Source organism: Tursiops truncatus, chromosome 3 (assembly GCF_011762595.2).
Source record: "Tursiops truncatus isolate mTurTru1 chromosome 3, mTurTru1.mat.Y, whole genome shotgun sequence".
Classification (NCBI taxonomy): domain Eukaryota; kingdom Metazoa; phylum Chordata; class Mammalia; order Artiodactyla; family Delphinidae; genus Tursiops; species Tursiops truncatus.
Window position 1 is genome coordinate 25144724 of NC_047036.1, and position 24267 is coordinate 25168990.

At 35.7% G+C, this 24267-nt stretch overlaps 1 protein-coding gene across 1 annotated transcript; it reads right to left on the reverse strand.

Moving 5' to 3' along the window:
• Positions 1 to 370: 370 nt before the first annotated feature.
• Positions 371 to 24115, reverse strand: LOC109548997 (transmembrane protein 125). The gene is given in 3 exon segments (XM_019929176.1): positions 371 to 660; positions 663 to 866; positions 24046 to 24115. Coding segments are annotated over 3 exon segments (564 nt in total).
• Between the last annotated feature and the right edge of the window lie 152 nt (positions 24116 to 24267).

The window sequence follows — 24267 nt, forward strand, 5'->3', positions numbered from 1 at the left end:
GGGTGTTACAAGGCAGGGTTGGATTTGACGGGTGTTGGTAATAGGAGTCAAGACATTTCAGGGATCCCAGACACTTCTTGGCCTAGAGACTCCACGTACAGCAGAGAGGCAGACTCTCACAGTTCCATGGACAAAAACTGGGGTTCCAAGGAGACATACATTCACCTTCCTGTGGTATGAATGTGTAGGTACCCATAGGCTCTGAATCACACATCATGCAATCCCACCAGAGGGCTATACAGTCCTGGGATATGCACCTACTCAAATACGCTCACCATCTTCTTCACACACACACACACACACACACACACACACATATACACCACTCAGGATGTTGAGGCAAGTGATGGAAAGAAGGGCTCTGGCTAGGTCATATGAGGCTGGATGTGGCTGCATGACACTGGCCAGCAGACAACCATCGTGAGATGCTGAAGATGCTTCCATTGCCACTGTGGTGGTCACCTTGGGCAGCAGGGGGTGGGCAGGCAGCCACACAGAAGGGTAGGCAGTGTCCAATCACACCCACTTGATACAGCAGCAAACCCAGCAGCAAGAGTGAGCCTGAGGCAACCAGAGCAATGCCTACTGACAACATGGCAGCCAGTGGCCAAGCAGGGCAAATGGCCAGGCCAGCCAGCACCAGGATGGTGACCAGTAGACAAGGCCACCAAGCAGCACCATGATGGCATCATCACCTCCACAGCTGTGCAGCTGACACATGCAGTTCATGTCCAGCTCAGCTGAGCTCATCAGCTGCTTAACCAGAACCAGAGGAGCCAGCAGACAGAGCACAGTGCCTACTACCAGCTGCTACTTGCTCAAGCAGCTGCTGGTGGGGGAGAGCAGTGCCAGGCTGGCCACAAGGCCTTCAGTAAGAGTGATAGCTCTTTCTCAGGAAGGTAGTCCACCTCTGAAGCCCAGAAGGTTCATGGACAAATGCAGAACTAGTATCAAGATATCCCCATCCTATGTCTCAGGGCCCCAGGTTTTCCCAGCCAGCACCCTGGCTTTGGCATAACAAAGCAGAACACTGGGTGATCATTCAAATGTCTCTGAAGCCCTGCAACTCTATTAGATCTTCAGCCTGTTGAACAGCTCTGTGTTTTCACTACAGGAAATAAGGGCCTCTTTGTAAGATACCAAAGCTTGTTAACAGCCCTCAGTCTCTTACTATTATCCCTCTGCAGGGCATAAATACAACTTAGAAAGAACTAGCCAAGTTCACTGTCTTTAAAAGCATTGTTAACAAAAAACTTTCAAATGCCTGAATCCTCATCCCCTATCACAGACTTGTTCTCCACAGAGACATTTTCCTGCCACCAGCAGTGAAATCCTTAGCAATTAACATTGCTTTGTACAAGGGAGTACCATTGCCCCACCTACCAAACAGAACAATATTCTTCCTCTTCACCCACAGGGCGATGAGTTGCCAGTCCTAAATACTTATCTTGTTTTCTTGGATAACTCCTGATACCACTTGTGTTATTTGGGTACTGTGAGAAGCAAATGACCCCTAGACAGAATTAGACGTGCAAAATTTTTTTAGGGAAAACATCTGTGAAGGAAACTGGGGAAGGAGCTGGAGGAGGGTGGGAGAACTGACAGTATGCAGGGCTGACCCTTGTGAGGGGAAAGAAAAGAAAGGAATGTCAGGTGCACGAGTAGTAGAGAATGTGGCAGTTTTAAGAAAGCTTGGCAAGGCTGTTGGTGAATCTTCAAGCCAAAGTTGCCCATTAGAGGAGTCCCCCATCTCCCAATATCAGGCCTGACTTAGCATCCTTCAGACCCTATAGCAACAGGATTGCTGATTAAGCTAATGAGTTAGTGTTTAGTTTCATCAAAACTTAAAAGTAAGAAAATAATGTAGAGATCTTCATGGACTGTATGTCTTTATTTTGCTATGTTTGTGTCATTACTGTAACCCCTATATTCTCTTGTTCTATAATTTTATTTTATTTATTTATTTATTTATTTATTTATTTTTTTGCGGTACGCGGGCCTCTCACCGTTGTGGTCTCTCCCGCTGCGGAGCCCAGGCTCCGGACGCGCAGGCTCAGCGGCCATGGCTCACGGGCACAGCCGCTCCGCGGCATGTGGGATCCTCCCGGACCGGGGCACGAACCCGTGTCCCCTGCATCAGCAGGCGGACTCTCAACCACCGCGCCACCAGAGAAGCCCTATAATTTTATTTTTATTAGCTCTTTGAAGTCCTCAAGAATTTAAAAGTGATTTTGTAAATTACTTTATGATTAAATTATTACGTCTACATTGTTATGTAGAGAACCCTGGATGAATCAGTCTGTGGGGAAGGAGGGGAGATTACAACTGATTTTTTTTAAAGAATATGTATTCTCAATTATAAATTGAACATAATTAAAATACTAAATTGTTTTGGTAAAGATTAATCAATCATCATATTGTACCGCATCAATACATATATCACTTCTACAGATGCACAGCAAGCTTCAGCCTTTCCTTCAGTTTATCTGTACTAGCTTTTTTTTCCTATTGCCATATTCATCTGTGCATAAAGCCTGGAGATAACTAATTTTACCTGCATCTCCATCTCTGATGGAATCACATCAGGCTGTTTTAATTTCTGTTGAAGTGCAGTGTTCACCACAATTCAGCATTAAATGTCTAGAGACAAGAGAGTGCCTAAATACTCCAAATTATCTCTGTTATAACTTATTTGAGATTATCATTTCACATTTTTGGGGTTTATTTTGTTACTTTTATGATTTCGAATCTTTCCATTTTTACCTGAGTGTCTCCTATATATTTAATACCCTATTCACATTATACATAAAATATGTTTCTAAAGGTCCAAATGTTTCTGGGGGGAGACACAGAGCATAAGGACTTTTGTAACCAAAGTTTTCTTCTGAGTGAAATTCACATGTATGTCTTTTCAAATGATTTCAGAGAAAACAATAAACCTTGTCAATACAGTGCAATTGATTCCAGTTGCCTGTTATTGTTTTATAAGAATGGCCCATCTCCGAAGAAATTATCAAATCGACCATGAAGAAATCCACACTGACATTAATATTGGCATTAGAACAGCAGAAAATAATGTACTCTGCTCATTTTCAGTTGGACAGACACAGCCTTAGACAACAAACATTTTCAGTAAATAGTATGGTGAGTTAATTTCCTTTGAATCCTTTATGAAGACAAGGGATTTATCACAAATGGAGTTCCCATTATGAGTCATGTTCTTTACCAATTCTCAATGCAGTCTTTGCTAGGTTTGAAGTATACATGAGTCAAATACACTCCTTTATTGTTTGCAGTATACCTGCTTACCCTGTTGTCATCACAATATGGATGGGATCATGTAGAAAACTGAACAACCTATTTTTGGACTTTCAGCTTAAGTACTTTAGTAGAAGCCACTCTGATAAATGATTTTATCTCTCATTTTCATAGGTTCATAGGTTCATGCTTAGCCTTCAAGGGTGAAGGCAACTGCCAATCAAGGAATATACCCACATCCGTTAGAAGTATAGATATAAAGGAAGAGAGAAGATACCCACCCAAAGAGCAGCCTGAGGAGTAGAAAAAAGAAACAAAGTAATAACCAAAGAAAGTGAACATGTCTCTATGCCTTTCCATTTATTCTCACTTTATTCTTTATAATTAAAACCCATATGCTGCAATATGACATTATCGTGTTTCTGAAGATTCCATTTTTCCATCTAGATATAAGGCTCCCTCAGGCTGGCTACAGATTTAGGGAGGAAGTCTTATATGTCCCCTAAAGTAAAGGTCCTTAACTCAGTGTAAGAGAGTCATCTCACTTTCTAAAATTGTTTGCAAAATAGTATAAACATGCATTTATCTGAGGGGAGGATTCATAGCTCTCATCAAGTCCTTATCCAATCTATAAAAACAACTACAACATTAAATAATATTAAGGATTACTGTTGTACTTTCTTTGTGTTTGTTTGTTTTTTTCCTGCTTCCTGTCATATTTCTTTCACTGCTAAGAATTTCTGCAGCACTACGGAAGTACTTGCCTTTGAACTTAACCTGAAAGTCTAGTGCAACTTCACTCTTCCTCCACTCCAAATCTTTGCTTTCAGAAGATTCTTGTATCTCTATTTCGCTGAAAAGATGTCACGTGATGTGATCATTCCAATTTAAAAGTGCTTTTTCTCTGACAAAGGTAATTTCCTCTTTTTCAGATGACAAGTTCCTCATATTCTCTAATATTTATTTATCCACCCTAGACATCAATCACATTTCTTCTAGTTCCCCATGATCCCAGCTATTAAACTTTCTGTATTCCCTCAAGCCTCATCAATTCTACCTAGGTCTTAATGCAACTTGTTGAAATTCACCTTCTCCTTTCTTCTTTACCAATACATTCTTCAAATTTTATAACAATCAAAATGTCAAAGAGAATGAGTCCAACTGTAGCAGTAGTGGAGGAAGGCACAATTAAGTTTCAGATTAGTCTGGGAAAGGCATTTCTAAATACTAATTATATATATATATTTATATGTGCATATATATATATATATATATATATATATATATATATATATACCAGAAAGAAAAATAAGAATATATTTTTAAACTCATGAATTAAAAAAACTAAATTTAATGATAAAATACAAACTAAGAAAAATATTGGTAACATTAGAGTAGATACAGTGCTAATAACCTCAATATAAAATTAGTTCTTATAAATCAATAGCCCATGAAAATATGCCTAAGAAATATCCCAAAAGAAAATGTGTAACAAACATGAACAGTTAATTCAGATACAAAAAAAAAATACCAAGTTATATTTGTGTTGAGCAAAGATAGTTTGAAAGCCTAATTTATAAGCAAACTTAGTAGGTAATATAAATGACAAAGAATAGGAAGTTAGTTAAAACAAAAAACAAAACCAAACCAAAACAAAAAAAACTTTGATACACGCATACCACTAAACACCATACAATTTCAAAGTCATTTAAAAATACATCTAATAATCTAGAAAATACTTATATTATTATTTAAAGCAGCAGGTTATCAAACATTACTGCATAGCACCTTTATTTTAAAGCTGTATCTATATACAAATCTGGAAATATATAAACCAAAATGTTAACTTATTTTATTCTCAGTGATAGAATTCCAACTGACTAATTTTCTCTGGGATTATATCATTCTATAATTTCTAAATTTTCTAAGGAAAAAGTTAGGTTTGTATGTTAGACATAAAAAAAGCAGAAAAAATAAATGTTATTTTAAAACAGATTACAAAAAGATGATTGAAAAATCTATGATTAAAAAGATTATTTTTAAATGGAAAATATTGTTGTTATACTAACTTATAAAGTCTACAGCTAGCAATAGAAAAATACTAAGGTACACCTTCTTGTTCTAAAGCCAGTGTTCCTTGCAGATTTATGTAAACCTAAAAGGCTTCTGCTCAAAGTAGCTTATCACTATAAGAAAAGCAGTGATTTAATTTTAAAACTTTTCTCCATTAATCATAAATATTAGAGTCCTGGGGAAAAAATGACATGTAATTTTGAAAATCTGATTATCTTTGAAAAAGATAATCAGTTTTCTCTAATAAAATAAAAAGTAATTGACTGATTTTATAATTTTTTGCATAAAGATAAAAATACAAGAGGAATGAGAAAGAGCCTTGTAAACTGCAAAATCAGTGCACACTTATTTTATTAGTTACACTACGATATTTAAGTGGAATATTTTCTTCTTTTGTTACCTAGGACCTCAGATAGTTAATAACTCTCAAATAATAAATCAATGTCCTAAATGCTGTAGACATACTGCATACTTTCTGTTTGGAATTACTTTCTTGAAAATAAGTTACTTTCTTTTAAAAATAAACTGTCAACTTTTAAAATTAAAAAGAATGTATTTTCTGGCGTTTAAAAAATGCTATGCTTGGCACTCTTGATGGATTAGATTAGACAGATGATAGATAGATATAGATATGACACGAATTCATATATTTATATGCATGCATGTTCACATTCTCTGCCAAAATAAACAATTTAAAATATCTGAAAAAGAGGTTGAAGATAATTGAAAAGAGAATCCTTCACTCCTTACCAAAAAAATGACAGATCTAGCATCAAGACACAGATATCCATTTTCTTGAACCTCTAAAAGTTAGTTGATAACAGAGCTTTGTTTTTCCCAGAAATCTTACTTCCTCCTGATGTTCCAAGAACTTGATCATTTCCCACACTTCTAGAGAAGCTATGCTTTTCACAAGCTTTGCTGAAACTCCTCTAGTGGTATGAGCAAAATGACTGACATAGCTTGAGAAAGAATGCACAAAAATCACTAGTGTGAGGTTGGCCATGTCCTCCTGCGGGAACAGTCAGAATGTGGCCCAGCTCTAATAGCAAAGAAGGAAATAGAGAACATACATCTGGGCAAAGAGCAAATGATGGTAGCAATTGTACCCTCAGAGATGAAGGGATTAAAAACAGCAGTGCCATTACTCAAAAATACCCATCAAAATCATGAATGCTAAGAAACCCCAAAGAAATTAAGAAAATCTAAATATCTCCCCAAAGGGGCACATAATTTTAGTGATAGGAAAACATTTATACTTCATTACTCTTTTAAAGAGTCCTGCTAGCAAAAGACATCAATATTTGTTTGAAAATAGGATGAAAGCCATATTTGGCAGGAGCACATGTGAAATCTTTCCAGAATGTATTTTTGTTCTCAATGGAACAACAAAACTTGATTTTTCTCCAATTTTAGAAAGGCATACACATATTTATATGTGTATATGCTTGTGTCAAAGCAAATGAAAAGAGTAACTTTAACAGGTAGTCCTCCCTCCTCCCTCACTCAAGTCATTCTTTTCCCCTGACCAACACGCGTAAACACAATCAGTAAAGACTTAGTTATGATAGCTGTATTGATGCTTTGAAGGACTGTTTGTGTGTGTGTGTGTGTGTGTGTGTGTGTGTGTGTGTGTGTGTGTGAGAGAGAGAGAGAGAGAGAGAGAGAGAGAGAGGAAAACTTTGTCAGGTGTCTTTTTTAAAATGTGCTTATATAAATGATATGTATCTATGAAAATATATAGTTTATAAACATTATCATGTTATGTCAACTGTCTGCAACTTACTTACGCTCAGAAATATGTCTTTGGGAACTTTCCATTTTAGGTACATATAAGTGTTCCTTTTAACTATACAGAAGGTCCATTACATAATACTAGCCGATATTTATTGAACACTTAGTATGTGCAAGACACTTTTGGTGGTTTATTTGTATTGTTTCCTTTAATTCCCACAAATGAGTTAGATGCTCTTATCATCTCCATTTTACAGATGAGAAAACAGAGTCACAGAAAAGTTCAGCTATTTCCCCAAGTTCACACTGCAGGGAAACAGCAGAGCTAGGTTTTTAATCCAGATAGGCTGATTCTTCTCTCAGTATTCGATATCATCCTTTATAAATGCCTAAGATTTTTTAAAGATATACTCTCATTAGTGGACAATTAGCTAATTGCATATTTAAAAAAAAGACAAAACATGCTACAGTAAACTTCTTTGTCTTAACCCTTTATGTACACAAATGAGCACCCCCTGACGTATACACTTAGGACTGCAATTCCTAGTGGAAAGTTATTTGCATAGGTTGTCCCTTAGAACTTAGTTTAAACTAGAGCCTAGAGGTTAAGACCCCTCAGCTGTAAAATCAGACAGACCTAGATTCAAATCTGTTTGTCTACTTAGGGGCTTTGGGGAAAAGGTCTCTCTGAACATGTTTATTCATATGTGAAAGGAGTATAATGACAGTACCTCTCTCAAAGTTTTACTAGAGATTAAATAAGTTAATGCACACAAAGAGCTTAATCTAGTGCTTAGTACGTAGTGAGTATTCATGATCATTATCAACTTCCATGGGAAGCCTTCTGTGAACCCCACGTCTATTCCCATTTCATCCTGCAGTAGCTTATAACCCATACATTATTCCTCCCCATTATATTGTAAGCAATCACTTCTTTTTCTGTCTCTCTCTCTCTCTCTTTGGATTTCAAGCTTCCTGATAGAAGGCACTATAGTTTCTATATGTATCAGAAATACTGGAAGGTACCTAGTACCATTCATGTTTTATGAATGAACGATTAATGGAGTTGCAGAAAATAGATTCCTAAACTCCTTCTAATTCTTCCCCATCTTTTTGGCTATCAATCTAAATACTCTTAATAATACTGATTTCTTTACATTCCTTCCATCGAAGCATACCTAATTTTCCTTTGTTATATTATTTCATGGGGCAATGTAATTAAAAAAAAAAAACTAAAGAAAATGAAGTTTAACCAGCTGAAGTCTCTCTGCAATATATAGCTGGGCCAAAGCCAAAACAACCAAAAATATTTGACACAGTATTCTGATCTGACCAAGATATGACAACCACACAGGCTCCTGCAGTCCACAAAGTAAAAATGTGGTTTCAGCTCTCAGATTTCATTATTCACATTGATCAAAATAAGTGGAGAATGAGAATTTTCCATTTCGCTCTGTGTTGTATAGACACAGCATAAGTTGTTGCAGTTTGTTTTATTCTGTTTGCCTGGAGGAAAAGTCGTTTTGCTGTTTTAATAATACATTGAGACGGTTTAATGACAGATGGGGTTTCAGAACTCTTAATCAGCTTGCCACGATAACTGGGGTAAACTGAGCCTGTGCAGCCATAACAAAGATGAAGAGAAATGTCACCTAACTTACAGTGAACATGTTAACAGAACTTATCATATGCTTTCAAATTCTGTTTCATTAATTCTGCAAGTTTTTTCCATCCTCTTTTCCTGTCTCTCTACTTTTTATTCTTACTTCGTTCATTTGATTCTACCTTTGTGTGTTCATAACTGACTCCAACCCCTATATTTGGAAATTTTGCTTTCATTTGAATAGGAATTTGGGATTCATTCTTAGTAAGGTCAAACAAAAAAAAATCTGCAGCTGAATTTGTGTGCTGGCCGAAGTACAAAAGTGAAATGAAACGTAGGGAAAGTATCCAAAATGAGAATGAAAAGAAATACATGAGTGCAGGGAATTGGAAGTGGTCTGGGTTTCATCTGCCTGATCTGTGTAATTTCTCCCTTTTACCACTGTTTCCATCATCCTGCATGTGTATGTTCCCTAATTTGTTATAAGAAAACTGTGAGAGAATTTAAAGGATGCAGTAGAGAGTTAGGGGCTGAGTTCTGTTCTCACATTCATTTTCTGTACTGGGCAGTAAAGGGTTCAGGTCACAGAACCTAGAGAGAGCATTCATCCAGAGTGTGATAATGGGATGTGGAGAGACAAAGCATAAAAGAACAAGAAACAGAGCTCTGTCCCTGACCAGATGCAAACTTGGAAAGAAGCTCTGACAGCTTCTGCCAAAAGAGCAATACTGTAAGGCACAGGCGAATGTCCAAATGGCCCAGTCAGCCCCAATCCTACCACCATGTACCCAAAACACCCATTAAAGGTTGGTGCACAGCAGCATTAATCCTGTGCCCACTGTGATGTGCTCCAACTCTAGTTCCAAAAAGCAGCATGATTATTTCTGACTCCTCTCTTACGACTACACTAATGAATTGTTCCTTTAGCTGTCATGTAAGATTTTGAAAGAAATAATTGGCTTACTATAGGAAAGAGAAATATTAAAATTGCATCTTCAATGTCTTAGAAAAACCTCCCCATGTCATAATCAAAGTTCCAAAACAAAGATATAATTAATTGGAGCTCTAGTGGAAAATATGTGTACGTATAATAAAGTTCTTATATTAAGTCTAGTGCCTTAGTGCTGCACTCTCAGCTGTAGGAGATGTCTCTATCTTGGTTTTATCAAGATGCTCTTCTCATGCAAGTTTCCTGGATTTTTTGCATCACCGTATAGTCAGTATCTATGACCAATACCAATCCATAACAAACTTGGCATTTCCTTATATTTGTGCTGATAAATATTTTCATAGAGGTCTTAGTATATCTTATAGTCATTGTTCACTTTTGCAAACCTCATGTAGAATCTGCATTTTTTAAACCTCCGTGGCTCTAAGCACAGTTACTCCTAATTTGATATACCCACAGCCAAAATGCATTGTGGTTCATTAATTTGAAATTGGTGCTGGGTAAATGCTCTCAGTAACTTATTACTTGGACAGGGTTGCTTACTGAGTTGCATTCCAACTACCCCAAAGTAATTGATTATACTTAGTTCTCGGACAGTCCTCTAAAATAGCTTCCCAAATTGGCACTAAGATGTTATATACACATCTCTAGGTCAATGAGGAATGGTTTGCTAAAGCATTTATTCAGCCTCGTAACCATTTCCAAATCACTTACTGAACACACACTTGTGGAGAGGCACTGGGAAAGTCCTGGGGCTATGAAGACATAGTTTATTCACAATCTGATGGAGAGAGAGATAAATGTGTAAACTAATGTGCATAACATGTGATAGATACTGTAAAAGGGATACAGCAGAAGAAAAAGGGAGTCGTCAAGTCTACTTGGAAAGAGTGGAATAGTCATTTCTACAGTTCAAGAATTCCTGGTATACCATCAAAAGAATATCAGATGCAGCTGAAACGTGTGTCATTAAACTAATATATCGAATAATGGACAAGATAGGATATTCAGTGAGCTCTCTAGAATTCTTCCCTTCTTTCTATTCAGAAATAAAAAGTGAATTCATAGTTTGCAAAATGTTTATCTCGATCAGGAAAATAAGGAAAAATATTTGTTTCCTAGTATCTCTTCTAGAAACTCCCACAATCTTCCCACCTTGGGTTGTGTTTTAGCTCCTGTCAGGATATAGTAAAGTCAATCTTTCCAGTGAATAGTTAATGGCTGTGCTCACCTCAGAAGAAAGTCAGGGAAATGTATGCATTTTGTACATTTCACCTGCAGAATTATATTTAGGGGATTAATTTTTGTATATTCTATTCTCCTTTGAAGTTATTCTTTTAAAAAGCATATTTTCAAATTCTTTAATCAATATAAAATTTTAAAAATTATACATTAAATATTCTCTGTGAAATACATCTTGGTGCTACAGCCCCTCATGTTTAATCGTTCAAACAAATTCAAGATAAAATTGTAGAACTATAGTATTAATTGCAAATGTTTTCTATAAAAAACTTTTGATGATTTTCATGTTTTCAGAAATGCAAATTCCATTTTGAGGTATCTTTTTTGTTTTTAAAGTAGTCATCAATAGAAGTAAGTCATTCTTAGTTGTCAGACACGCAAAGACTAGTAACAACATTTGTTAGCTGATTCATAGGATTCTCTAGTTAAAATTGAGGTGATTATTTATTGTATAAAATCTCTAAAAAGCATGAAATTCTCTTTCCTACTCTCATCTGCCTGAAGTCTATGAAAATTGATCAATCGGAATACTTCACATTCTACTTCCTCTAAAAAATAAAATCAATCAATAAATATTAGGTAGAACTTGTCTTTATTGCAGACATTTTATAATCCAATCTTAAGAATAAGAATTTTGATCTACAGATGATGATAATACCTAATGCATGGTCCTTTGTTTCATAACAGAAGGAACACAAGAATTATTTGACCTATATGGTCAAATGAAGTTTTTGAAACCATTAAATACTGCCTGCACTTCAGCAGAAAACATAGGAAGGCATTTGAAAGAATATAATCACTCATCATGCTTTCCCCTAGGACAACCACTATTTTCTTATCCACACACAAAAAAAGCATGAACAAAAGCACCACGAAAATTTCGATTACTATCACTTTCATAGCAATGAAAACTATTATGATGTAACAAAAAAAGATAGTGAACAAATCACAGCACACATAAATGCTCAAATTTTTGCAAATCTCTTCTGTCCATTAAAGTTAACAAATAAATTTTTTTCATAGTAATAATAGTTACAGACATTGCATAAAGTTAAAATGTCCATCAAAAAGGAATGTTATCACTGATAACATGCATATGTTGTGTATGTTTTGTGTATTTCTCAGGCTTAGAAAATGCCATTGAGATTGTGGGGAAAACAGGGCTGACACTGGGAGTTATCAAATTAAACAAAACCAAGCAAATAAGTAAACCTTGTTAGTCACAAAGGCAGTGGGAGCAGCAGGGACTCGACTGGAGGCAGCGAAAGATGTGCTTTTTAATCTTACCTCCTACTTCCCCACAGGAAATATGTTGATTCTTGGTGCAATCGGTTCCCATAAGAACTCAAAGGAGCCCTGATGATTTCTTTACTTTCCAGGAACTACTATAATAATATTTTTCAATTATTACAAAGCTTCCACCCATATGCTCAGGGTGCTATATCAACAATTAAAACATCATCATCGTAAACAATAATAATTAAAAACACATAAAGAGCACAGCACAAAACAGCCACAGAACACTGAGCACAAGCCGTGTTGAAGGGAGAAGGGTCCTTTTGCAGTGCTCCTTGTAATGTGATATTGCGTAGCCATTTTTTGAAGTTCAAAACCATAAGCAGTTCTAAAAGCATCATCAGTTTACTAACTACAAAATGCCTACAGGTTGATCTATGGAACATGGCTCTCATACTTGGGAGAATTATCTAGTATCCATTGTCTCCTTTAAAATCAGAACTTTCAAAAAATAATGTAATGCCAATTAAAATGAGGAAAGAACCTGCCAACAGAGCTTCTGACAGAATAGAGAATCTTGGCAGGATTTTAATAATTCTGTCTCCTGTTTCATGTTCCTCTGGTTGTGATGATTAGTAAGTTGCTTAACCCACTTATGGTTTTATTTCAGCATCTGTGAACAAGGAGTAGAATTGTTTCTGGCACTAGAGAAATTGCTTTAAGTTGTACAAACTAAAGATTCTATTTCTCCACCAAGTAATTCACATAACCCTCCCCACAAACCTGATGTTTAACCAGGAATACCAGCTCTCTGATTTGAAATACGCATTTTTTTAAAATTTATTTTAAGGAAATAATTCAGTGACATCTTCTTTATAGAAATGCCAAATATATTTTTAATAAAATTAACTTATTGAAGTCTTTTCTACACACTACAACATGAGCAAAGTATACATGTTTAGCTTGATAAATGATCAGGAAGTGAGCATACCTATATAACCACCACTCTGATAAATAAATGGAACGATTCCAGCATCACAGAAACCTCCTTTCTGTCCGCTCAAGTTGCTATCTTACTTCCAAAAGGTAACTAGGAGGCTACCTTCTATGGCCATCTCTTTGTGTTACCTGGTTTTGATCTGTATGGAAATAGATCTCTACTGTGCCTAGTCTTTACGACTCTTCTTTTGCTCCACGTTATGTGTGTGAAATTCATCCACTATGCTGTGTGTAGCAGCAGTGCCTCCACTGACATTACTGTTTGGCATCACTTAGTGTGAGTATGCCACAATTGACTTGGTCATACCAAGTGTTCAGCTGCTCTTATGAACATTCCCATACATGTTGTTGAGTGCACACAGGTTTTCACTTCTGTTAGGTACACACCCATAGTAGAATTGCCTGGTCATAGAATTTGTGCACCCAAATGTTCTGCTTTAGTAGATATTTCTATTCAGTTTTCCAAAGTGGCTGGCTCGTTTTACATAAATACCATCTGAATGGAAGAGTTCTAGTTGCTCAATATCCTCATCAAGAATTTTTCATTTTCAGCTTTTAAATTTTTTAAGTTCATTTTAAGTTAATTCATTCGGTTTCATTTTTCGTATTACCTCATTAGGGTTTTAATTTGAATTTCTGATGACAAATGATATTGAGCAATTTAGTATATGCATATTGGACATTTGAATATCTTCTTTTGCGAAATGACTCTTCAATAATTTTGCCCATTACTTTTAGACTGAGTTGTCTGTATTTTCCTTAATGATTTTAAGAAACTCTCTGCATACTCCTGATATGAGTCCTTTTTCAGTATTACCAACATGTTCTTGCACTCTGTGGTTTGTCTTTTCTCTTTCTTACTGGTGACTTTGAATGAACAGAAGGAATCAATTTTAATAAAGTTCACTTTAGAAGTCTTACTTTTATAGCAAAGGGTTTTTGTAGCCAACTCAAGAAGCATTTATCAACTCTCAAACCACAGACATTCTCCTTTGTTATTTTTCAGAAGACACATAGTTTTACCTTTGCATTTAGATCTACAGTTCATGGAGACATGATTTCTTTTTTAATCATTTGAAGTAAGCTTCAATTTTTAACTTTTATTTCCCATATTATGTCCAGTTGACCTAGAACCATTTACTGCAAACAACATCTTTTTTCCTATTGTGTTGCTTTATTTATCTATTCTTACTTCATTAAATTCTGAATAATTCCTGAATTACTAGAGTTTTATAAGTCTAGATATTTGAAAATGTCAGATTCCCCACTTTATTATTTTTCAAGATTGTCATTTCTATTCTAGTCTTTTGCTTTTCCATATATAATTTAGCTTCAGCTTGTCAGTTTCCACCAAAATATTTTGATTGGAATTCCATTAAATGTATAGATCTATTAGGGTATATTTGATATTATTACAATATTGAATTTTACAAACCATGGATATGGTACCTCTCTCCATTTATTAAGTCTTCTCTAATTTCTCTCATGTCTAGCAGTTTTGTTTGTAGAGAGTTTACATATGTTGTGTCAAATTTATTCCTGGTATATAATGTATTTTAAAGCTATTCTAAAAGTTATAAGTATATAGTTTTCATGTTCTAAATTTTTCTTATATTTAGAAATAAATCTAATGTTTATGTTAATATTGTATACAGAAACATTGCTGAATTTATCGATTAATTTTACTAGTTTTTCTAAATTATATCATATGCAAATAATGACAATTTTTTTCTTCTCTTCCAATACTTTTCCTCTTTATTTATTTAACCCCATTTCACTGACCAAGATCCCCAGAAAAATGATGAATAGAGGTGGTGTTAGTGGCATTCTTATCTCATTTGTCTCAAAGGGCAGCTTTCAATATTTAACCACTAAATAGGATGCTTGCTAGAGGTTTTGTTGATATCTTTTATCAAATTGAGGAAGTTCCCTTCTATTCCTAACTGCTAAGAGTTTTTATCATGAAAAGGTGTTGGACTTTATCAAATACCTTTTCTGCATCTATTTTAATGACCATATATTTTTCTCCTTAATCCTGTTAACTTAATTCTGGGAAATTACACTGATTGATTTTTGAATGTTAATCTCAATGTTGAATTTCCAGAATGAACATGCCAAATAATTTTCTTTGCATTTTATATGAGACTTTCAAATAAGAGAAAAATGTTTCATTGCAGAATTAATTGTGCCTTTAAAAATCTATCCTATTTTCAACAATTTCTGACACCTTTTTCTAAGGCGTTCAAAGTTACCGCCAGACAGAGTTAATGTCACTGGTTTTCATTTACCCTCAAGCATGCTTTTGTAATGATCTGGGAAATTCACATTTTCTTTGTCCATTTCAGCTCCTATAACCTAGAAATCAGTTTCTGAATATCTTAATATAGGAATAAATATTAAATATTGTATATTTATTTTATTGTAGGAAAATGGGTTACTCTTAAACCAGTGCTTTTTTTTAAAACATTGATCTAATAACTGGTTTGAAATGATACACACATGGCCTTTGTAATAATCAGTTCTGGGGTCCCCTTTAAAACCCTGATGAAGGCCTTTATAATTATAAGTCAAAGTTGTCTGAGCTTTCTCAGATCTCAGAGTAGCAACGTATGCTTCAGCCCCTTCTTCCAACCTATCTTACACTTCTAGATGGCAAGTTTCATGCAAACAGGAAGATACGGTTTATGAAAAGTTCATATAAAAATTTTAAAAATCACACAAATACGTGTAGCCTTAATCACTCTAAAAACACATATTTCCTTCTACTATACCACCAACATTTGGAAATGGAAATGCTATATACTAAGTACCATAGTACGGGAGTACTTAAGTTGGAAGAGACTTGGCTTTTCTAAAAAGTATTTGGAAAAAAAAAAAAAAGGTTTAATTATACAAAAGGAGTGATAACTAACCAGGAAGTGGGTGAAAGAATTTAAAAGCAATCCATTCAGAATTTTAGAATTGCCCCACATTTTAGGGGAGGCAATTAATAGCCAGTATTTGGGACTCCAGTAATGTTTCATGTTCAAGTAGAAAAATGTGGAAACTAAGCCAAGATGTTAGTCTGGGAAGCAGCTGCAGCCCATTTTAGAAGTACACACAGGCGGGCAGTCCATCAATGCTGTCACTAAGATACCAAATTTAGCATAAAACAATAAAGCTTGGAAAAAAATCTAACAAAAACTTGGAAAAAAATCTAACAAAAGCTTGGAAAAAAATCTAACAATCATCTTCACCGAGAACGTAAAGCTTGTGATAGGTTTGCTGTAATACGTTCATATGATTTAGCTCAGCTAAAACTTTTTTTAGTTCTTTGTAGTAAAATACGTGGTTTTCTCTGTCTTCACTCTTTGAAGTCTACTAGCATAATCCGTTTTACCTGATTTATGAGAATGTTTAATCAAACAGGATTTTGAACTTTTATTGTACCCTTCAAACAATGTCTGAGGATCATCTCCAAATGTTTTGAATTCCTACCAAGTAGCACTGTGCCTGCCATTTCCAATATAGGTAATAAGAAACCCTTATTATGTGATAAATAAATGTTTGATTAAAGAATGAAACAATTCAAATTTTATCTTTCAAAATCCTGATTGTGAATAGTCCATGGATCAAATTCATTAGCCTATATGAGAAAAAAAAGTTCATGTCTTTACTAGTACCTCTCATTTGTTACTACTAACTTTTACGCAACCTTGGAGTCTGGGATCCATGTTTGAAACTATGTTACTTTAATAATGGAAGTAAAACTTTCCACATACTCTGAAGATAAAACATTATTAAGGTGCAAAAATGAGAATCTTTCCCAAATCACATATTTGGGGGGATATTATTTTGCTCCAGTTGGCCTTACTAATTTTGCACTCAAATGTTACTTTTTTGTGTGTTACTTCTTATTCTACCCATGCAATTTCTAGTGGGGCACTTCAAGAAAAGGCTTTTTCCAAAAACTGAAGTAAAGAGGCTTACTTTTTATATGAACACTTCCTATAATAGCTTTATATTGTACTTTCAGAAATATCTTGATAAATAAAAATGATTAGTTTCATGGCCTTATTTATTAATCATAGGCATCCTTTAATTATCTTCATGTTATATTCACTGATAGCAAATTGCTTTCCTCAGATTGTATAAAGCAAAAATGGCCAGCGTTCAAGCACTCTGAATAAAATGTAAAGGAATGTGACATCACCTTAAAAGAACAAATGTGGTTCATAGCAACCAACATGGCAGGATTGCCACTGTCATCTTCACAACCAGTGGCTCCCTTGTCAATCCTTCAAATATTCCAGCACTTTGTTTTCTTTAATTATTAATTTAAACAATGAAATAGGGAGGAAACTTTAGCCACTTCTATAAGCAAAGCATAAAAAAACTTCTAGGCCAGATTTTGTTGTTATTCACACATTTCTCTCAACTTGGTTAAGAGCCTTGGATTATGGAGTGAGAATGGAGAATCTTGCTGGGAATTCTAAGTTCTCTCAATAGCAAGCGGAAAAGTTGATATGTAAAATTCTTTATTAACTAACCGGAGTCATCTAAAAATCAGCATGTCACATTCATAATTCAGTTCAGAAATTTAGAGCTAGAGATAGGGAGCATTAACACTTGAGAATCGCACAAAGCACTTCATTGGGTGTTCAGTCTGTTTGTACACAAGAAAAAAGGGGCACTTCTAGAAAAGAGAAAGTTTTGCTACTTCCATTCCCTGAAAGGATAAATGTTCTTAATTATATCTGGCACTACGTTTGAATGAAATGTGCCATGTTACTACATTTGAAATGTGTTTTTTTTACAGTGTTAGGTTGATGACATTTTTAGTCTTGGAGTTTATTTTTCTAGAAAGTTAGCAATCTAGAAACAAATATGAAGAATCATAGACTTTTTAACTGAAGAGAGGTTATAGATTAATTCAAATAATTACAACCATACTTTAACTTGTTACTTAAATTCACTAAATGTTCATTGAATGGAATTCTAAGTTGAAATATCTCAAAATAAATTCACATTTTTACTCTTCTAATGACTTCTCCTTCTCCCAGGTGTGAACAGACCTAATATGCAATAGATAAAATTTATTTTATTGTGTACACTATATACTATATAAAGCATCTATAATCTATGTGTAAGAACAACATTTGTATAAAGTACACATTCCAAGGAAATTCCCTGGTGGTCCAGTGGTTAGGACACGGTGCTTTCACTGCTGGGGCCTGGGTTCTATCCCTGGCTGGGGAACTAATATCCATAAGCTGTGTGGTGTGGCCAAAAAAAATTAATAAATACACAAAATAAAAATGTTATTAAAAATAAATTTTAAAGAAAGTACACATTCCAAAGCATCATAACTCAAAAATTCCAACTCATATAAATGTAAGCTATACTAACATTATTCAATTATTTTCAAATCTATTAATATAATTTATGCAAATTATGTATGTTTATAGAATATATTATATAAATATTAGAAATAAGTATATAAATATTAATATATACAAAATATATTCCTAAATAGATTAGGATTTTTTATAGATTCTGTTACAGCAATTGAAAATAAAACAAATTATGCTCAAAAAATTGAGAAGTGGTTAACAAACTGCATTTCACGATATCTAGAAATAATCACACTCACACGTATGCCCAAATATATAATAGCATTGTTTTATCAGTGTTTTCATCTTAATGCAATGATCTTATTACTAGAAAACTGTGTATTCTCTAGAAAGCAGATGTTTCCTACTTTGTAATATGCATCCTTTGAACAAGTTCAATATTCATTAAAGGTGAATTCTATTAAATCCAGATGTCCCTTATGATTTATCTATTACTCTTAATCTCATAGTTAAACACTCTGTTTCTTATACTCCTGTATCTTTTTCACATAGTTCTCATAGTTTCACATAATTACAGACTGTTACAGGCTGTAACTCTGTCCCCTTTTGTTTACATGGCACCTAGTGGATGTTCAATACATGTTTTTAAAATAGTATTTAATAAATTATTCCATTTCAGAAACTCAAAATATTGATTTCCTGATGTAACCTCTCAGTGTGTCATTTATCCATCCATTCTTTTACATTCTTCTGCCATTATTTCATACGTAGAAGTCCCTCAACTTACAGTTTTGCCCATGCTGAATAATGCCATCAGAATAATGATTATGAATCAATACTGTCATCCTACCATGCTTCTACAATAAAAATCATCAACACTCCCTATTGCTTATAGGATTAATTAATTAATTCAATCAAAAAACACATTTATTGAGTGTTTTCTATGTACCAAAATATTCAAACTTCATGAAGTGGAATATAAGTCCCTCCGAATTTGGCTGTAATCAACATGTTCAACAACATCTTCAAACTCTGACCCTCTTGGATCTTACATTCTAGCTTAATTTTTTTCTTTTCTTGCCTCCCTTATACATAACTTGTGCCTTCCTACTTTCCAAATTTTGCATGTTAAGACTGCTCTTTTCTTCATGGTCTACCCTAGTTTTTAAGACATGATCAAATTTTTCCTCTTTTATGAAAATTTCACAAACCATTCCAGATATGAATAATTTATTTTCTATTGTACAATTTCAATTATCCTTTAATTAAAGGCTGTCTTCCAAAATATTTAATTTTATTGTATCGTTTATTATTATTTTTTTTTCTGTGCGCGGGCCTCTCACCGTTGTGGCCTCTCCCGTTGCAGAGCACAGGCTCCGGACGCGCAGGCTCAGCGGCCATGGCTCACAAGCCCAGCCGCTCCGCGGCACGTGGGATCCTCCCGGACCGGGGCACGAACCCGCGTCCCCTGCATCGGCAGGCGGACGCTCAACCACTGCACCACCAGGGAAGCCCTGTATTGATTTTTATTAGGGAAATCAGCATTATATAATGAAAAAATTAAGGGCTTTAGCATTGCCCATATTTAAGTTCAAATTTCCAGTAAGCTACATACGAGCCAGGTGATCTTGGTTAAATTAATTTCTGGATGAGTTTCCTAGCTCTAAAGTAAAATTAATAATAACTACTTCCTAGAGTGATGGTAAGAATTCAGTGAAATAGCATTGGTACTTACTGACTATGATTTTCCTATAGTTTTGCATTTTTTAAATATACTTAATGTTTACTAATTAACAATTTGCAAGCCCTTGAGAGCCAAAGGGTTTTATTACATTTTACTATGTACACTATTGTAAAGAATAGAATCATAGGAAACATTTCTTTAATAATGGATTTTTTAGGTCATTTTCCTATTAATACACTTATGGAGAAAAAATAAACTATGGATATACAGACATGAGTGGAAGATGATACCCTATCATTTAACAATTTATGCTAAATTGTACATGTGTGTGCATGTATGTATGTATTTTTACATATGTTTAAGTTTATATATTATATATAATATACATGTATACTTGTATATATAGGTGTGTACAATATATAAATACACATACTCTCAAACATGTATATGTGTGTGTGCATATATATGCATACATGCATACACACATATATACAAAAATAATTAAGCCAGATAGGAAATTGAGTATCTTGGGTTGAAATATTTCTACATAGCACAGTTCTGTTGGATATGCATTTGGAATTAATAATGCACTTTCTCAGAGAGCAACATATCAACATTCTAAGGCAGATTTCAAGCCTTTAGTTTGAAGAGGGCTCAAAATGTGTACTTTAAACTGATCAGTTTCAATTATATTAAAGGAAGATCAATAAGTCAGTAAAATATACAAAAATTATTTCTGAGATTATACTAATTAAAAACTTATTTCTGGGCTTCCCTGGCGGTGCAGTGGTTGAGAGTCCGCCTGCAGATGCAGGGGACACGGGTTCGTGCCCCGGTCCGGGAAGATCCCACATGCCGTGGAGCGGCTGGGCCCGTGAGCCATGGCCGCTGAGCCTGCACGTCCGGAGCCTGTGCTCCACAGTGGGAGAGGCCACAACAGTGAGAGGCCCGCGTACCGAAAAAAAACAAAAAAAAAAACCCACTTATTTCTCTAAATATTTGCTTTTAAAGAGCATTTCTGGATTTAGGTGGAATTTTAAACAATCTTACATTGCATTATTAACTTGATTAAAGGAGCATTCCCATTTTTCCATATTTTATATCCTACACTGAATTCCAAGCACACAGTTCTATGGCAGTGCCCTTCACTTGTTCTTTCCAGTTGGAATGCATGGCTAATCTCTTAGGGGAATGTTCTTGCTATTTATTATTGATTTTACAGTTCAAAAATGTAAGTGGGCAGTGAATGGGCTGGATTTCAGATTAGGGAATAACCACTAAGAAGAAGAAACCAGTTGGACATTTGTGATAAATTGCTATTTTCTGTCTGAATTTTATACCTAGTTATAGGTAGTTTACAGAATTAAGCTCCATATGGACAAAATGTTACTAAGGGGACTACGACATAACCTGTATGTAGTTACAGATGCTTCTCTCACTCTTTCGGGACACATTTTAGGAGAAACATGGCATAATCAGGGATTTAGAAATAATGAAAGATTTGGCTTTCATCTGTTTTTCATGGATTTACCAGAGTTGAGATAAGAAAACAAACACACACAAATGTTAGCTGTAATAGCATTAAAGCAGACTAAACAAATGTTCCCTGGACGTGTTTACACACACACAGGCACATACATGCACATAAACACATAAAACGCTCATACCACCACCAGCAGCAGCAGTTAATTCCCAGTACAGAAATAGTTTCAGTGCTTTACAGTATTGGAGAAAAAAAATGATCTGTTATAAAAGAATCTTGATGAATTCCCCAATTGTATGGATTTTTTTGGCTTTATATTATCTAAGCTAAACTAATGCAGATGTCCCAAGTGCTGACCTATCAGGAATCTTCCAAACTGTAATAATGATTTGGGGTTATACATTACTGTTCTTTAAAATGTATTATAAATAACGTATCGGCCAATGTTCATCCAGGAAACTGAAACCACTAAGAATTTGAAACTGATAAAATTTAACGCAGGGAATTGGTCATACATATGATGGAAGAGCTGAAATGACCAAATAGGGGAGAGGAAGCAACACTAAGATTAGCAAAAGCATGAACCCACTTCTACCCACAGGCTCAAGAGATAATACAAAGGAGTAGATGATATTATTTGGGCCCAGGGCCCTAGATTACAAGGAGTCTGGGGCCAAGGTGGACCTTTCTAGCAGGAGCTGGACCAATGAAGGAGATACAGCTATTGCTAGAGAAGCTGCCTGAAGCAGAGAGCAAAGGGGAGAAATAATCTAGATTCTTCCTTCTGGGGCCTTCCAGTTGCCAACCTGTAACTCTCATTGGCTAACCCTGGCCAGAAGGCAGCTGACACAGGGGGAAATACCTCCTGCTGGGGCAATCCTCCCATGATTTTCCTTTCTGAGGAAAAAAAAAAAAAAGAATTGATCTGAGAGTAAATAGGTCCAGGATCAAAACAGATTTTATATATATATATATATATATATATATATATATATATATATAACTTCTACATAAAAAATTTTTTTATTATATCTACTCTTTTTTAGATTCTTTTCCCATTACAGAGTATTGAGAAAAGTTCCCTGTGCTATACAGAAGGTCCTTATTAGTTATCTATTTTTATATAGTAGTGTGTATATGTCAATCCCAATCTCCCTATTTATCCCTCCCCGCCCCTCCCCCTGCCCCACTTTCCCCCCAGTAATCATAAGTTTGTTTACTACATCTGTGACTCTTTCTATTTTGTAAAAAAGTTCATTTGTACCATTTTTTTAGATTCCACATTTAAGCAATATCATGTGATATTTGTCTTTCTCTGTCTGACTTACTTCACTCAGTCTGACAATCTCTAGGTCCATCCATGTTGCTGCAATTATTTCTATATTACATTGTCAAATGTCAAACTATTTAAAATTCAATCTACTATATTGAAATCCCAGATTTATGTAGAATTCCATCACCAAACTATAAAAAAAAAGAAACAAAACAATTTGGAGGTTAAAGAAAAATTGTTTGCATTGCTGAAAAGCTTAGACACTTCTCAACAGGGAGAGGTCAAGATGGCAGAGTAGGAGGACACTGGGCTCACCTCCCCTCATGAACGCATCAAAACTACAGCTACATATAGGGCGACTCTTGCTGGAATCCACCTGAGGACTAGCAGAACAGCTCTTCTACAACCAAGACTGTAAAAAAAGAGCCAAACAGAGTCTGGTAGGAAGGAAGGAAAAACGATCCAATTGGTACCCACACCACTAGTGTGGGACTCAGAAGAGGAGGGGGATATCACAGGCTCAAGGATCTTCCCTGGGGAGCAGGGGTTCAAGCCATATATCAGGCACCCCAGGCCTTGGGGCTGACATCGGGAAGATGAGTCACCTTAGCTGTTTGAAAACAAACAGGACTTACTGGAGGCCAGTAAGAAACCAAGAGTCTGCTCATGAAGAGCTTCCACACAGACTTGCTGGCTCCCAGTCACAGGGCAGAACAGCAGATTGAAAACTGGGGCTCTGGCCAGCTTGCCAGGACTACCCCAGCACAACCCCCCAGCCCACATTGGGCTCCTGCTCCAGCCCCTCTTACTGCAGTGTTGCTCGTCACTAAGGCAGAGGCTGCCAGTACCAACAAAAGTATGCACACTTGGAGGAAACAGAGCTGGCTCAGACCTGGCCCTGCCTCTGCCTGGGATGGAGGCAGCCATTGCCAGCACATACTTTGGTTCCCCCACTCAGGAGGAAGCAAGACTAGCTCCAGGGAGGAGACCTCCACAGCCAGCATGCATCCCTGCAGGCACTCAGAAGGGAGTGAAGCTAGCCCCAGGACAGAGATTGCCATCCCTGAGGCACACTTGTGCACACTTAGGAGGGGGTGGGCCCAGCTCAGTAGTGTGGCACTAACCCCTCTGGCTCTGACCCAGCCTGAACCAAGGCTCATACATCAGCCAGCACTCACTTTGGGGTACACACTCAGGAGAGAGCAAGGCTAGCTCCAGGGCAGAGAATACTGTCTCTGGAGCTCCCATGCCTGCGTGAAATGAAAAATACATTAGAAGGAATTAACAGCAGATTATGTGATACAGAAGAACACATATGCAATCTGGAAGATAGAATAATCAAATTCATCCAATTTGAACAACAAAAAGAAAAAAAAATTAAATAGAACAGTTGAAGGGGT